The 15,290-nt window shown below is 45.4% G+C and overlaps 1 protein-coding gene across 1 annotated transcript in view; it reads left to right on the forward strand.

The window, feature by feature from the left end:
* The window catches only part of MAP3K11 (mitogen-activated protein kinase kinase kinase 11), a 188,153-nt gene that overhangs the window by 157,186 nt on the left and 15,677 nt on the right, over window positions 1–15,290 (forward strand). The window contains exons 6-8 of the mRNA XM_085625821.1: window positions 4,691–4,804; window positions 5,560–5,704; window positions 6,408–6,496. Of these exons, the coding sequence (XP_085481947.1) occupies window positions 4,691–4,804; window positions 5,560–5,704; window positions 6,408–6,496 (348 nt within the window). The remainder of the gene's footprint in view (window positions 1–4,690; window positions 4,805–5,559; window positions 5,705–6,407; window positions 6,497–15,290) is intronic.

Genomic DNA, 15,290 nt, shown 5'->3' on the forward strand with positions numbered 1-15,290 from the left:
CTCGCCGAAGGGGACCGCCGATCAAGTGTCGAATGGGCACCGGCACAGCAGACAGGCGCCGCACCAGAATCCGCAATGTGGCGGTGCGAGGGGACCAAAGTCAATGGGCACACTTGTAGCAGGCGGAGACAAAGGCCTCAAGCAGAGGCCAAGTAAACACCCAGCCGCACCAAGCAATTCCGCCGTCCAGCCCCTCAGAAGTCCAAAAGTGAAACCGAAAGTGATGGAGCGGCCACTGGCACAGCGCTGCTGCCGCTGTTGTTCAATTACGCCCCGGCTCCACAGTTCACCCTCGCACCGGGCACAGCCATCGGTTGGGCCTCAAAAGTTCAAACCACCATAAATCAGGATTTCCAGGTCCGATTTGATTTCTGAAAGGAGGTCAGTGTTCAGCCAGCCTTCATCTTCCAGATTCCGTAAACCAAGTCAGGATAAAATCAGGATAAGTTCCGAGGAGCAGCGAGGGTCCGGGGAGCCCTGTGCTCACGCGACCATCTTGGATGCGCGCTAGGCTCCTCCTCAGGAATTTCTTTCTTGATCTTGCATACCTGGTGTCAGAGTAGCCTACATGGTACCGATCCTCTTTCCCATAAATCTAAAGATGGCCGTTTCATTTTCTTTTTGTTTCCACTTTAAGGCTCTTTCCTCTAAACGAATGATGTTGGCTCTTAGTTGCGCACTCAGTTGTCTTGCTTCTTTAGGTGCTAAATGCTTCAAGAAATGGTACCTTGGTACCTTCACCAAGAAGAAGGCTGCAGTCCATCTTACTAGCTTATGGCTACTGGGGTCTTCTTGGAATAATTCGTTCTATCAGTCTGTATGTGAGTATGGCTGTCTGTGTAAGGGCCTGTGTATTTGCCGGTGTGTGGACTTTTTTTTTGTTCTAGCCTCCTGCCATGATTAAATATGTTTGCCTGTTTATGTTTTTTTATTGTGTCTGTTCTATGTTTTTCACAGTTTGATTCAGTGTATGTGACAGAGTGGACAGCTCGCCTATGAGCATGTTCATCTGTTTGCACTTCTTGTTTCTCAGTCGCTGCGAGTTTGTCACCTCTGACTTAAAGTATAATGTTCTGTCATTATTGCTGTAATTTTTGTGTGTGTGTCAGTGTTGCGTTTCTGTCAGTCACTTAAGCTTTTCCTGTGCATCTGCTTGTGTGTTACATAAGACTAGGCCTGGGCGAAAATATCGTTCCGTTCGCGGAAATTGCGATAATTTAACATTTTCGCATTCTGCGGAGAGCGCGAAAATGTCAAAATTTCCGCTTTCCGCAGCTTGGCAATAATTTGTTTCTTGCTCGCGCTGTAAAATAATACATTCTTGCGCGCGCGCGATCGCCTTACCTGAATCCCTGCGTTCGCCGACAAGTTTTCTTGATCCGGTCGCGTTCTCCATGAGATGTTGGATTGTTTTTAGCCATTTGCACTGTCTCGCGACAGTTCGCGCCCGCAGTGACGTCATGCGTCGCGCGATCACGTCTTTCTTCTCGCGATCATGCACCGCGAGACAACTCAAAACAAGATGGCCGCGCCCGCGAGCAACCACATGGGTAAGTTGGCGACCCGCAACCATGCAGAAAATTTCGCGAACACGCGGGAAAAAAAATTCCGCATCTTCGCGATATTTCCGCTTGTTTGCGATAATTTTAAACATTTTCGCGATAATTTGCGAAAGTGGATTTCGCAAATTCCGCCCACCCCTACATAAGACCCTGTGCCTCTGTCTCTGCGTTGGGATGTAAGAGTGTCTGCTCTATTGTGCTCCTGTGTGTGACTGTGGCATGTGTCTTTGTGAGTGTGTCTGAGTTTCGTAGACTTATTTGCCTACCATATGTTTTCGTATCTAAATGGTGTTTGTGTGTGTATTTATGCATGTTTATTAGTCTGCTTATCTGTCTGGCATTTTGTTTGAGTCTAGTGTAACTTGAGTGTGTGCATTGTGATGGTATTTTTCAGGCCTCACATATGTTTTTTGATGGTCTGACTTGACAGCGCAGCTGTAGCCAGACAATGATGTGAACATCACTAGAAAGGGGCTTTGGCTCCGCCCACATTTTGGGAACCAGGAGTACATGTTTTGATTGGGCAGATGTTGTGTGCTTCCATTAAAAAAAGTGCTTGCCCTCCACGCAGCTGTGATCATTTTGTGTATGTGTCCAGCAGGCTGAGCTTTAACATTCAGGGGCACACGCATGACCGTATAATGCTGTAAGAGTGCCTTTGATAACTAGGGAGTTTATGGTGTTTGTGTTTTTCTGGCAGCAACACAGATGGGAGGAGGGCAGTCATTTACCTACTTACCTACATGGATTTTTAGGTCTAGCTTGACAGTGCAAGTGTCGCCTGACATTTTAACCTACACCAATATTATTCTACAATTCTACAGTTCTTTGCTTTCACACAAATGCATATTAATCCCCACGCTATTTACTAATGCTTCACATGATTACCATACACCATTTCTTTAAAACCAGACCTATTTGGCGTTGCCAATGCTTGTTTGTTTTGTGTTTGGGCCTGCTTCCACATTTCTGATTCATTTGTGTGTATTGTGTATCGATAAAGGTATTGGGTGTTTATATTTGCTTGTTGTTTTCCAATGTCAGTGAGTGCCATTCTCCAAGGGTTTTGTTTGTGTGTTTGTTTGTCTGTGAGTTTGTCTGCTGATTAACTAGCGTTTTTCTTTGTGTGGCGCGTTAGTTTTGAGTTCCTTTCTATTTTTACCGCTACAAGTTTGTATATCTGTGTGCCTACTCCCACGTGTCTGTGCTGGGAATGCCGGTTTGTGGATATCTCTTCTTTTTGAGGTGTGTGTGTGTGGGGGGGTGTCACCCCTCCCCCACGTGTGTGTGTGTTCTGTGTGCATTTGTAATGCGCGTGAATTAGAGTGGTGAGGCGGGTGGTCGGGCATGGTAGAGCTGAAAGCCCCGCTCGTCGTCCTTGCCCCCATCAGAGGCAGACTTCCTGCTGCAGCCAGGGTTTCCTCCAGCAGTCCCTCCCTGGATCCAGAGAGCCTGTTGTTCCCCCTCATTCTGCTGACTCAGGCATGTGGGTGTGCAGCTTGCATACTCGAAGCCATTGTGTTGTGTCCAGGCTGGCGCTGCGTCCTTCCCCCTCCCCCGCCAGGCCCCGGGCCTGTCTCTGTACAGTGCCGAGGCAGCTAAGCTATGAAGAAAGCATCATTAAATAAGCCAAAGTAATGTCTGTCCCCGCTGACACACCGTGGCCTTACAAGGTACCTAAACCCACGGCGGGCAATCAAAGGCCTGAGGGGATCGCAAGTGTCAGTGGAATGCGTCTCTGCCCACCCTGGAGGCCTCCCTCAGGTATCACTGTGTTCCTATATCGCCGATCTCCTTATGGACCAATGCACTCCTCACACTAGCCTAAGACTACAAGGCTCACAATGCACACTGCTACACAACAACAACAAACCAGCGGCCTCGGTGTCTATGGCAACACCAAGAATTAGGATGTGTGGTCCGCGTAGCATTTTATAAAAACCTCCAACACCTTGCCATTCACTGCTCCCGTCCAGGGCTTGCTTCTCCCTGTTCAGGGTCAGAAAAGATCAAACCGGGTGTGGCCATTCGGTAAGCATACAGGGCACTTTGTTCTTGTTGTGAGAACCGTCTTTATTTGCACCTCATCCACAGCTTCACAATCTCCAACTGCTCTCTGTTCAAATTTCCCGCCTCTCGATTCTAGATCCTCTGCCCCGCAGGACCTTGCAATGAAACACACGGGAAGGGCTCCCCAACAGTAACCCTGCCAGCATGCCCCACAGAACACCACACAAGGCCACCCGTCTATAAGCTGCCCGTTGTCCGGGCCTTGGTGTAAGATAACACCCCACTAACCAGGGACTTTATTGGCAGGAGCGATATATCTTGGGGGGGGGGGGGGGGGGGGTGTTCTCTCATCTCTGCAGGGATAGAACTAGTCTGCTTCACCTTCTTAACTTTTCAGTTGAGATTCTTCACCATTTAATTTTCTGCACAATATCCCTTTCACCTTTCTTCTTGCTTTCTTGTTCCGCAAACATATCACAAGGAATATGTATCTCAAAAAACAGCCTGTAAAGGTAAAGAAAAAAACAGCTACATATTCCGATGCTTTTGATATGGGGTAACTCACAACAAAGTGAACGTCATCTGTGTTGCCAAAAATGGTTAGTAAAGATTTAAAGAATGTAATAAATACCACAAGCAATTTACCAGGCGATGCCTCACAAAAATATACACTGGGAGCATACATGTCTACATTTTACAGCTAGAAAGTATAGGATAAAAAAATGAAAAAATTACGGGATTGTATTTTTTCCATTGACATATATTACAGAACAGGCAATTTCAGACAGGAGACAGGTAAAACTACATTAAAGACATTGTTCAAGATGTTCTTCAAAAGATACTTCAAGTTAGTCTTCATAAAGTATCTGCACATTTCTAAACGTATATCTTTCCTTCTCAATCCTCTGGCTTACCATCTATTTTCCAGCAAGCTGAAGCCTCAATCAAGCATGTTTGGTGCTATAGAAATTGTAAATTCAGTCTCTCCACGCCATGACGTACACTCTCCGTTGTGTCTGTCTTAACTCTCAATTGTGGTTCAGTGTCCCTCCACCCAACTTGAACATAAATATGTGCTGTGTCTGATTCTTTCATTTTCTTTCTGGCCTTTTTTCCAGATTTTAAGCACAGGATCACCGTGCAGGCCTCCCCGGGTCTGGACCAGAGGAAGAAAGTTCTAGAGAATGGTTCCGGAGGATCTCCGACGTTCCCACGCTTCAGAGCCATACAGTGTACGACTAGGGCACATGTTGGGAGGGGGTTGTTTCTCTCACAGCAGTAACTAATTTAGATAGATCTCCCACTGCCCCTCACTTAGTGCCTTCCTCACAGTGCCTTTAAGTATTAGTTCCTCTTTTTCACTATTCTACTTCATAGGGACCCTATTTCTCCTATTTTACCCCTACAGTAACACTGTTTGAGCTGCTATTCCCTGTAGAGACCAAAGAGTGATAGGACATGGAATTTTGAGCGTCATGTTAAACCAACTCATTTGTGGTGCTTAGATTTGCATCACAGGCAACATGAGGAGACTGTGTTGGCATGGAAAATGTATGGGCCCATGTTCTAAATTCAGCCTATTATATTAGTGCCATGTCAATATCCTGCTCCGCCAAGTGCCTAGACATAATTTATGAAGTGTACTAAAAAGAACGCCTACTTGGAGAGAGAAGAATTGTAGGTAACTTGCATAAATGTTGTATTTCTGCAGGTTACCTACAATGCATCAGTCTTGTTAAGTTCCTAAGTAACTGAGACTAAATAAAAGCAATGTAACAGGTGGGGGTCTCTGACTATCATGTTAGTTGGTTCATAGTATAGTGGACAGTAGGTGTTAACCAAGGACCGAAATCAACTTCTTTGCTGTTACTGTCTCCAGCCTACTCCCTTGCTTTAAATGTCTGGATCCCGATCACAGATTTATTCTCTCCCATCGTTTTTAAGCTCACTAGCCACATCTTTCTCACCCTTTCTACCGAATGAACAGTGGACCCCAGCGAGACCAGCCAGACGTGGGGGCGCAAGACTGCCCGTCGACAGCAGGAAAGCAACCGCAATGGTGAGAAGAAATCCGGCTGGACCTGGGGGCCCAGCTCCCCTAAACCATGGGACTCCTGTACCTCAGATGGAAGGTACGACCACCACCTCACCCTGGCGTAACCACATAGTTCTTTGTCACAGACTGTGCACAATGTTTCGAGCCCAAACGTTCATGTTGTAATCTGGGGTGATTTTAATTGAAATTGGATAGTGACTCTCATAATACTTTCTTATCTAAAAGGTCAGGACAGGTAATATGGTGATGTGTGGAATAAAGTGACACGCTTCTGAATTCTGGGGTACAAAATGGTGGATGTGGACAAAGAAGAACCCTCATTGGCAAAGCCATTAGGTGTGAGGTTGGCCATCTCCCTTTTTGCTTTCAGTGCTTGTTTTGTTGAGGTTTTTGCAAAAAAATATTTTGGGGAAGCTACTGGGCCCCCTTCAATCTATAAAAAAAAATATTGGCTAAAAGCAAGAGTATTGATTTGGTCTCAAAAAGATCATATTACTTTAGCAGTCCCTGGCATTTAGCGTACTGATTGGCGTGGGGCTGTGCCGGCACATCGAGTGATGTTAACCATTTGCTCTAGTGGCCAACTTGCCTTATCCTGTACGCTGTAGCAAGTAGAATCAAAATGTGAACGACACAACAACAGAGCCATGAACGTATAGGGCTGGCTGAAGGCCCCTATAAGTATATGATGCATATTATTTTAGTAAAATCAAGAAGTCTTGGCTAACGCTTGACCTAAAAAAACATCTAACCTAAAGCTCTTGCTTCTTATCTGGCAGGAGGAGATCCAGACTCGAGGAAACCACCTGGTACATCGGGCCAGAAGAGCCTGAAACACTCACAGTGCCCAAAGGGGAGGATGTGAACGGTAATTATAGGGAAACATTGTGGCTACGTGAAAAGTGATACCTGCGTAGTTTAACTTGTTTAGTCTGTTGTTACTATCACTTGTGTTCTCTTGGTGGTGGTAGTGTTTTTAACAGCAGCAAGTGTGTAAAACATGATTGAAATACTATTGGGACTTAAATATATCTCAGATTAGTCTACCTGAAACGACTTGTAATATAAACAGAAAACCTCTTTTACCTTATTAAATGAAAGTATTATTATTTTCTAAGATTGTGGAGATTCTTGATAGCAATAAAGGCAGCCATTGTGTTCTATGAATCTCTAATGGTCCCTTTTGGACTGGTGGTGTTCTTAAATTCAGCGCTATAGCTTAAGCTGTGTCCTTATCTCAATAATTGTGCCAATTTTATGTGACAGATTGTTATTAGTAGTGGTTAGAATCCAGTGACTACTTCCCCTAGGTTGCTTCCAATTTTATGTGACAGATTGTTATTTGTAGTGGTTAGGATCCAGTGACTACTTCCCCTAGGTTGCTCAGAAAACTAGGCCACAGCAGACACAACACACTCTAGTGGGTACAGGCCATGCTAGGAATAAGGAGAACAGTCTCTGAGCCTGTTTACCTCTTAGAGGCTGGCGTTAGCCATGGCCAGAGTCAGCCATGTCAGGGGAGTTGTGGTGGCCATATCCTTGAACTACCCAAACGGTACATAAACATACATTACAGTGGAAGGGTGTATGCCTCCTGTGGGAGCAAGTTGAACCCAAGATCTGAGGGGTTTTAAGGTTGGGAAGGGAATGGGAGGTATGGTTTGGCTTTTTATGCTGTGTGTGATGGAAATATCCGAGCCCCTCACTATGTTTTGCATTATGCCAGTGTTTTGAGTGGATAAGTTGGTTATACTTTGACCTCGTTACTAGAAAAGAGAGAGGTCTCCAACCCCTCAGCCACCAAAAAATTCCCTCACCCCTTCTCAGGAACTCTGCTGCTCCCTGGCGGACTTCTTTCACTACAAGGTCTCCACCATCTACAAAAACTTCAAACCCCAGCCTACCACCGCTGACACCCTCTGCCTCCTCGCTCCCACTGATGCCATTCCCGAATAGGCCTCAGACCACCTGCTCACCACCTGGAACCAGCTCACAACTAAGAACATCACAGCCATCATGAACTCTGTCCACTCAGGAGCACCCACAGACCCCTGTCCCCACCACATCTTCAACCTCAGAAGTAGGATAATCAGCAGCTAGCTCACCGCCATCTTCAGCTCATCCATAACCATGGTCTCCTTACCTGAAGTATGGGAACACACAGAAGTCAAACCTCTTCTCAAGAAGCCTTCCGCCGACCCCAGCGAACTCCAGAACTGCTGACCCATGTCGCTGCCCCCCTTTCCTGCAAGATACTCAAAGAGGCCATCAACCGCCAACTCGCGCAACACCTGGAGATGAACAACCTCCTGGACCCCTCCCAATCTGAATTCCGCACCAACCACAGCACCAAGACCACCCTAATCGCTGCCACTGATGACATCAAAGCCTCGATCAGGGAGAAACAACTGCCCTGATCCTCCCCGACCTCTGAGTACCATTCATCACTGTATCACACACCCTTATCAACAGGCTGCATCACATCGAAATCCAAGCAAACACTCTCAAGTGGATCTCCTCCTTCCTCACCGGAAAACCCAGAGAATCTGCCTACCTCCTTTCACCTAGGAACCCAAGGAAATCATCTGCTCCGCCCCTTAGCTCCACACTGTTCAACATATACATGACCCCTTTGACCAACATCATCGGATACCACGGAATGAACATCATATCCTACACAGACGACACCCAGCTGATCCTCTCACTTTTCGAAGACCCCGCTACCACTAAGGCCAGCTTCCAAATGTGCATAACGGGCATCGCCGAATAGATGAAAAACAACTGCCTAAAACTCAATACAGACAAAACAGAAGTACTGAACTTCGGGAATTACACCTCCCTGTGGAATGCCTCCTGGTGGCCTACAGAACTTGGACCAGCACCCACCCTGACAGACCATTCTCACAACTGTGGCATCATCCTGGACAACAAGCTCACCATGAAAAACCAGATCAACGCATCTTCTTCCACCTGCTTTCTAACGCTTTGCATGCTCCTTCAAATGGATCCCCGTAACACCAGATGAACTGTCACTCAAGCCTTAGTCACCAGCCGACTGGACTACGGCAACACACACTACACAGGACTCACCACACACCTCCTGAAGAGGCTGAGGCCATACAGAACTGAGCTGCCAGACTCATCCTAGATCTCCCTTAACTGACCCACATCACCACCCCTCCACCAAAGAAAACTCCCTATTCTGAAGAGATGTCAATTCAAGATGCTGATCCACACCCACAAAGCCCTTTACAATTAAGGACCAGCATACATCAACCACTGCCTGAACTTCACCAGTCCTGCAGATCCCTGCGCTCTGCCTCCCTCTCCCTCATGCATATCCCCCGCATCCGTTGGAGCAATAGTGGAGGACGCTCCTTCTCCTACCTTGCAGCAAAATCCTGGAATGACCTTCTACTTCATCTGTGGACTTCCTCCTCTTTTCTGGCTGTTCGACTGACCCTGTAGCTATGCTCTCAGCGTCTGGATACCGTTGCGGGTGATTAGCTGCGCTCTATAAATCCGGTTTGATTGATTGATTCAGAAAAGAACAAGGAAACCAGTTGGCTGAGGAACATAGTCTCAGACATTGCCACACAACTCGCTTTTTAGAAAAATAAATCTGTGTCCCAAGCCTTCAACCTTCCATCATTGCCCATCACTTCTCCTAAGCAATGGGACAGACATTACAAATATTCTGGATCTTGCTGATGCTCCTGGCATCTGCTGTCAGGACAAGGTGGATCTGCTTCCGTAAACTAATGGAGATACCATCTGTAGAGATTTTGTCTCGGGGAAGATGGAATGGATGGACCTGTCAGTATTGAAAAAAAGATCAGTCGGAGGCAGGAGGTGAGGAATTGGACTCAGTGGGACATAGGCTCTTCAGTATCCAAATAGCCTGGGAGGGCCAGGGGAGGTGGCAGGAGTCGGATCCATTCGTCAATAGCATCTCCTTCCCTTGCCATAACACACAAACAAAGTCTTGTGAATCTGCATTCTGTTTCACAGGGAGATTGCAAAACGAGGACCGGACTTCAGTGGTGTAGACCCTCCATGCATGAGCGAAAGCATTCTCTGTGAAAGGGTTTCCAGCTCACCTTGTGCTCACCGTGTGATATTGGCTTTTCACAGAGAGACTTTATGAAGAGAGCTGATATCATGTGACGCACAGTGGCACTCTATGAGTTGGCAGACCTGGGTGAGGGAGGTATGGGACAGTATTTCTGAGGCTGATTTCAGTCTTCCTTTGTTCAGTTTCTGAGAGCCTTAAGCAGGGTCTTGGGAGCTTTGATCTAGTGTATTGAAATAATCCAGAGTGCCCTTCTCAGCACTCTCTTTAATCGATGTGCCTGAAAGACTAAGTAATGGATTTTGTCAATTGTAGTTAGTGTAGTGTCCTGGCTGGACGTCGGTGTAAGAGACCAGAATGAGCACAGATGGATATTGTCACACCGCCCACTCTCACCACCTTCCCTCCAGAGCTAGCAGAGCATCAGAAGAAAAAAAGTCTAATTCACTAAGCTATAGAGCTATAGTAGCATTTAAAATCTAATACAGAACTTGGAATGGTGGTGCTTTGCCCACTTAAGTGGATATGCCTGCAGTTTTAAGTCCGCCACCATGGCAGAATTGTGCCTGTTTGTAATTCTGCTCATAAGGGCTAGTTTAAGGTAGGAGGTTTGACCTTACAGCCACAGCTGCCAACTTAGGAACTGGGGAACCAGTTTCGAGTACCGGTGTCTGCTCTCCATCCTCTAGCTCTGGGCAAATCACAAATCTCCTTGTGCCTTTAAAAAAAAGGAATCTTTTCTTGTCTAATGTAATCTGATGCTTATGTAAAGCGCTTTGACTCCCTTGCTTCAAGTTCGTTACCTGCAAAAGAAGATGAACACTCTCCAACATGTAAGTAATTTACACCCTGAAAACGGTGAGAGGTTTAAACTTGTGAAGGGCAGAAGTAAATCGGTGTCTCATTTGAGAAAGGGTGGGAAAACTCCCAAAATGTGTGGGTGTGTAGAGGAAGAGTATCCCTCTCTCTATTTAAAACCATATCAGCATTTAGTCTCATATTTATGCTGATTTAACCACACAAATAGATTGATTAAAAACACAATACAATTATCAATTAATTCTCCTTCCAAAAGTGATTGTAAAATATGTGTTCATTAATTCCTTCAAGTATCAATAATCCTAAAGCAAAGGTAGCAATAATATTGCCAATGAATCTTTATCTTTCCAGGATTGTAGTTATTCAGGACTCATTCCTCTTGCATGCTGGTCGCAGTTTCACAATTAGTGGAAGAGTGTAGCCTGCCAGAGCCCATGTATAAAATAAACACTACTTTAAATGTGGTGTGCAAGGGAATCCGTGCTTTCCATTGTCTTTACATACAGATTCAAATATAAGACTGACATGGAAAGTAATGCAATACTCAGATGAAAAAAGATTGTGACTCTCTTGCTAATATTAAGTGTCTCACCAGCGAAGCATTTGCAAAAGGTTTCGTGAGTAGGCCTGGGTGAAATGTAAACTATTCTGGCATAATGTCCATAATTTCAAGTTTCAATTGTTACATGAAACTTTTCGAAATTCCGCCACTTCATGTAATTACGTGCCATTTGTTATTTGCCAAGTTTTCATTTTGAGATATATTTTACTCTGAAATGTGTCCTTGCATCAATTTTTATTGCAAGGTTGCATTTCCCGCAAAAAAAAATCACAAATGTGCTGCAAGTGGCAGTCGATAAACCGAGCACTTGCAGCACTTTTGCGTTTTTGCAATTTTTTGTATGAAATGCACCCTTGCATCAAAAATTGACGCAAGGACACATTTCGTAGTCAAATGTATCTCAAAATGACAACTTTTCATTTTGCGCTATTGTTCTGACTTTTTCACATAATTATGTGGAAGCAAATAATGCAGACTTCACACACTCAATTTTAAGAGGTTTGCCCTTTTATTGTATTCACAAATGAATCATTATAAGGCTGAAATATGTATACACACCACTGGTTTCAAGGGCAAATTGTGGAGCATCCTTACCCAGAGGTTGATGTGGGAAGGATATATTGGGAACAATGTCCTCAGCTCTTTTAATTTCAGTCCAAAAAAGTTCTCATACATTTAATTAAAAACAACTGTTCCTCGAATAATGCTCATGTTCGTTTGCCTCTGGCTGAAAGGAAAGGAGGCGGTCTTCCGTAAGTTAAAGTGAGAAAGGCACAGACAGCTAAAGAAGAAACCAGCCTTTTCTCCAGGGTACCTGCTACCTGAAAGAAATTTAAATATGGGCACTTAGCTAATCAACAAATCTAAAGGCTGCTTGAAGGACCATATAGGCTTTAAGCAGGGCCACTGCAATTGTGTGGCACGAGAGGAGCAAGTTATGCGGCAGTGTTAACTAAATATTGTGGCAAGAAACTACAATTTATGCAGCACATTTTGTGATAGTTTCCTAAGAGTTCTGCACTGAGTCCCTTATTATTTAACCTTTCTGTGCATTCATTAGCAGATGTGGCGCACAGCTGCGGCCTCACACTTTTCTTGTATGAAACCCAAATAATTTTTTCACTGTCTTCCCATCAGAAACACCATGCTAAGACTATTAATTATGGTCTTAAGTGGATTTCCGCATTGGATGGATGGCAATCTGCTTAAACCGAACTGCGACAAAACAGGTTTTGATCATGGGTAGAAATCCACAAATGTGGGGTCCGTAGCACTGGCCGGCCTCCGTAGACTCGGTCCCCACTCTCTCTCCAAAAGCGGAAATCCTGGGCTCCTGGCTAGATGAATACCCGTCTATGCATCCTCAAGCTGCCATAGTAGCTTTGTCTTGCTTTGCAGTCGTGAAGTGGGTGAAGAAAATGAGCTGGATTATTCCTCACTCAGCAATGAGAGCGTTAATTCAGGCCCTGATTCTTTCAAGATTTGATTATGGAAATGTTTTGTAATTGGGTGCTGATAAGGCAGCTACCCGTCGCCTTCAGGTGGTACAAGCTCCGCGTCCAGGCTTCCCGCTCACTCCTCAAGTAGGACTGCTTCCTCCCCCATCCTTTGTGAGTTACACTGGCTACCCATTGGAAAAAGAATACAATTTAAAGCCCTCTGCTTCATGTTCAAATCTAAGGCAGGGCTTGGCCCGAAATACATATAAGTGCTGTTTTCTCAGTATATTCCTTCCTGAGACTTAAGATCTGCCAATCAGGAACGATACTGTGTACCTAGAATACACCGGGTATGTTCGGGTGGAGGCTCTTTTGCTTATCTAGGTCCAAAATTGTGGAATGCCTTGCCTCAGTGAATGAGAAATTGCCCCTCACTAATGCAGTTCCACAAACTCTTAAAAACATGGCTCTTTTAATGGCAGTGTCTTCAGAAGCGCCTTGTAGTGCTTAGCGCTGGGAAACCCGATGGGTAGCTGCACGCTTTACAAATGTCAAACAATAATAATAACAGTTTCAGTTTATTATTTTGTCATTTCTACACGTGTGTACTGCCCGGACAAAGGTTTCACCTTGTTGATACTATTTTAACACCCAAATACAGCAATATGCAACTGAAAGATGACTAGTCAACCTTTGCGCAATGTGTTCTGCTGCATAGGAACAAGTGTTGCTGCATTTTAATAACTTGTGATCTGTGTGAGCTAGAATAAGAGTGCTTGTGTTTTCACTTGCTCCTTTTCCCTCCAACCCGCCCTCCATTTGTTTTACTTCTTTTCTCCTCTGTCTCCCATCCCTGTTGCTTCTTTTCTTTCTACCTCCCATGACCCAGTCTGTTTCTTCTTTACCACAGCCCGCTCATGTTCAGCTGTTTTGTTTTTTATGGGCACGGGGAGATTAATTGATTTGCCCAGAATCACAGGATGTTGAGCCGATGCCGAAACTGGAACCTGGTTTCCTAGTTCCAAAGTCAGTAGCTCTGGCCACACAGTCTCCCCTAACTAAACCAAAAAGAACAGCTGCTGACAGAAATAGAAGTAGGACTACAAGCTCATGTTTTTTATAGTCCTGTTTATTTCTTCATTTGGTGGTGGTACTTGTTTTGAGCTTCTTTTTCTTGTGTGCAGGCTGGTTTTTGCATCTTTCTTTCAGTGAAAGTGTAGTGCTGGATTTCAGACTTTATTGACTATGCTTGCATCTCTATTTTAGCAAGCCAGCCTTTGGATTAAAGCATCTAGTTGACCGTTTTGTCCAGTTTCAGCATGGCTAAGATGCTTACACCATGACAACGCCAATAGCTTTCCCATTGCTGAGACCTATTGGCTTTGCCAGTGCTTGTTTTGTTAGTTATGTTTCTGACCCCACCCCTAAACTCACAAAACCACCCGCGCTGTAATCCCGATCAAAGTTACCTACTTTTTTAGCACTTCATTTGCTGCCCTTAACTACCACTTGAGAACTGAATCAAATGACAAAGAGATTTTTGGAAATTCCTGAAAACTGAACGTTTCAAGCTTGATGGAAGACAGTCTAACATAGGAACTCTTAGATTTCACCCAGTTGGATTCCAACTATGTCTTGTAACCTTTAATTGCCACCGCCACAGAGCCACTTGTTTTACTGGCCTCAGAAGAATGAATGAATGGGTGTTTGGTAACCTGAAGGGATTTAAAAGTACTTTCTGCAAATGACCTGCAACTATTAGGAGGCGATACATAACCCATTTAACTGATTTACCAAGATGTTACCCTAAATGTTACATTGCTTTGCAACATGTACTTAACCTTACAAGCTACATCATGAAGCGCCCCGGTGCACAGCAACCAGAAGCGACCCTCTATATCAGTTGTTTTCGTCACTCGTGATAGATCCCCCCCCCCCCCCCTACAGTTCAGGCCCAACAAGTGCCTCGTAGCACAGGACCGCGTTTCGTAAATCTATTTTCTCTACTGTAGCTATAGGTGAATAATGGAGTCGGCTTGTTTTATCGCTCAATATCGGGGAAAACCGTTTAAAAAACATTGTAGATATCTTGGGAAGGGGCAGAGGCAAGATGGCGACTGAGTGAGTCAGCCGTAGGTGGCTCTCGAGGTGACGGCCTTTTGCTTACAAAATAAGAAGAGATGAAAGGTTGAATGGCGAACCCTCAAGCGGAAGAGAGAGGAGCTATTAGATGTGCCAATACGGATCGAGCCTTACCAGATTTGAAGTGCTGGGTCACGATGCTGGTGGAGATCACAGAGCAGCTGATAATCGGTTGCAGAGGATTCGAGCAGGAACTGATCCGCAGCTCGACATGGTATAGGGAGCAGAGATCCTTCTGTGGCTTCAGCGCTATGGGCCTCAAAACAGGCACGAAAGGCTGTCCCCCAGGAATCCCCACATAGAAGCATGGTAGAGCCAGAGACGGCCCAGGTTACGGCTCAGGGAAGAAGGCAAAGGAACCGGACGGAGAACCTCCCCGACGGGAAGTGGAGGGGACCGGGCGTGCAGCCCCAGCCGTCGCGAGCCGCCGTCACTGTAATTGACATGCTTAGAGGAGCAGGGAATAGCTCCACGGCACAAGGAGTCAGTCAGAGGAATGAGCAGGCAGAGGTACCCAATGAGGCAAGTGGCCAGACCAGGACACAGGCGGGTATGCCACCCTCGGGTCAGGGGGAGTTGGTGGAGCCGGGGAGCCTCTGGTGAGCGAGACATTGTGCTTACAGGCAAA

The sequence above is a fragment of the Triturus cristatus genome, chromosome 9, assembly GCF_964204655.1.
Source record: "Triturus cristatus chromosome 9, aTriCri1.1, whole genome shotgun sequence".
Classification (NCBI taxonomy): Eukaryota; Metazoa; Chordata; class Amphibia; order Caudata; family Salamandridae; genus Triturus; species Triturus cristatus.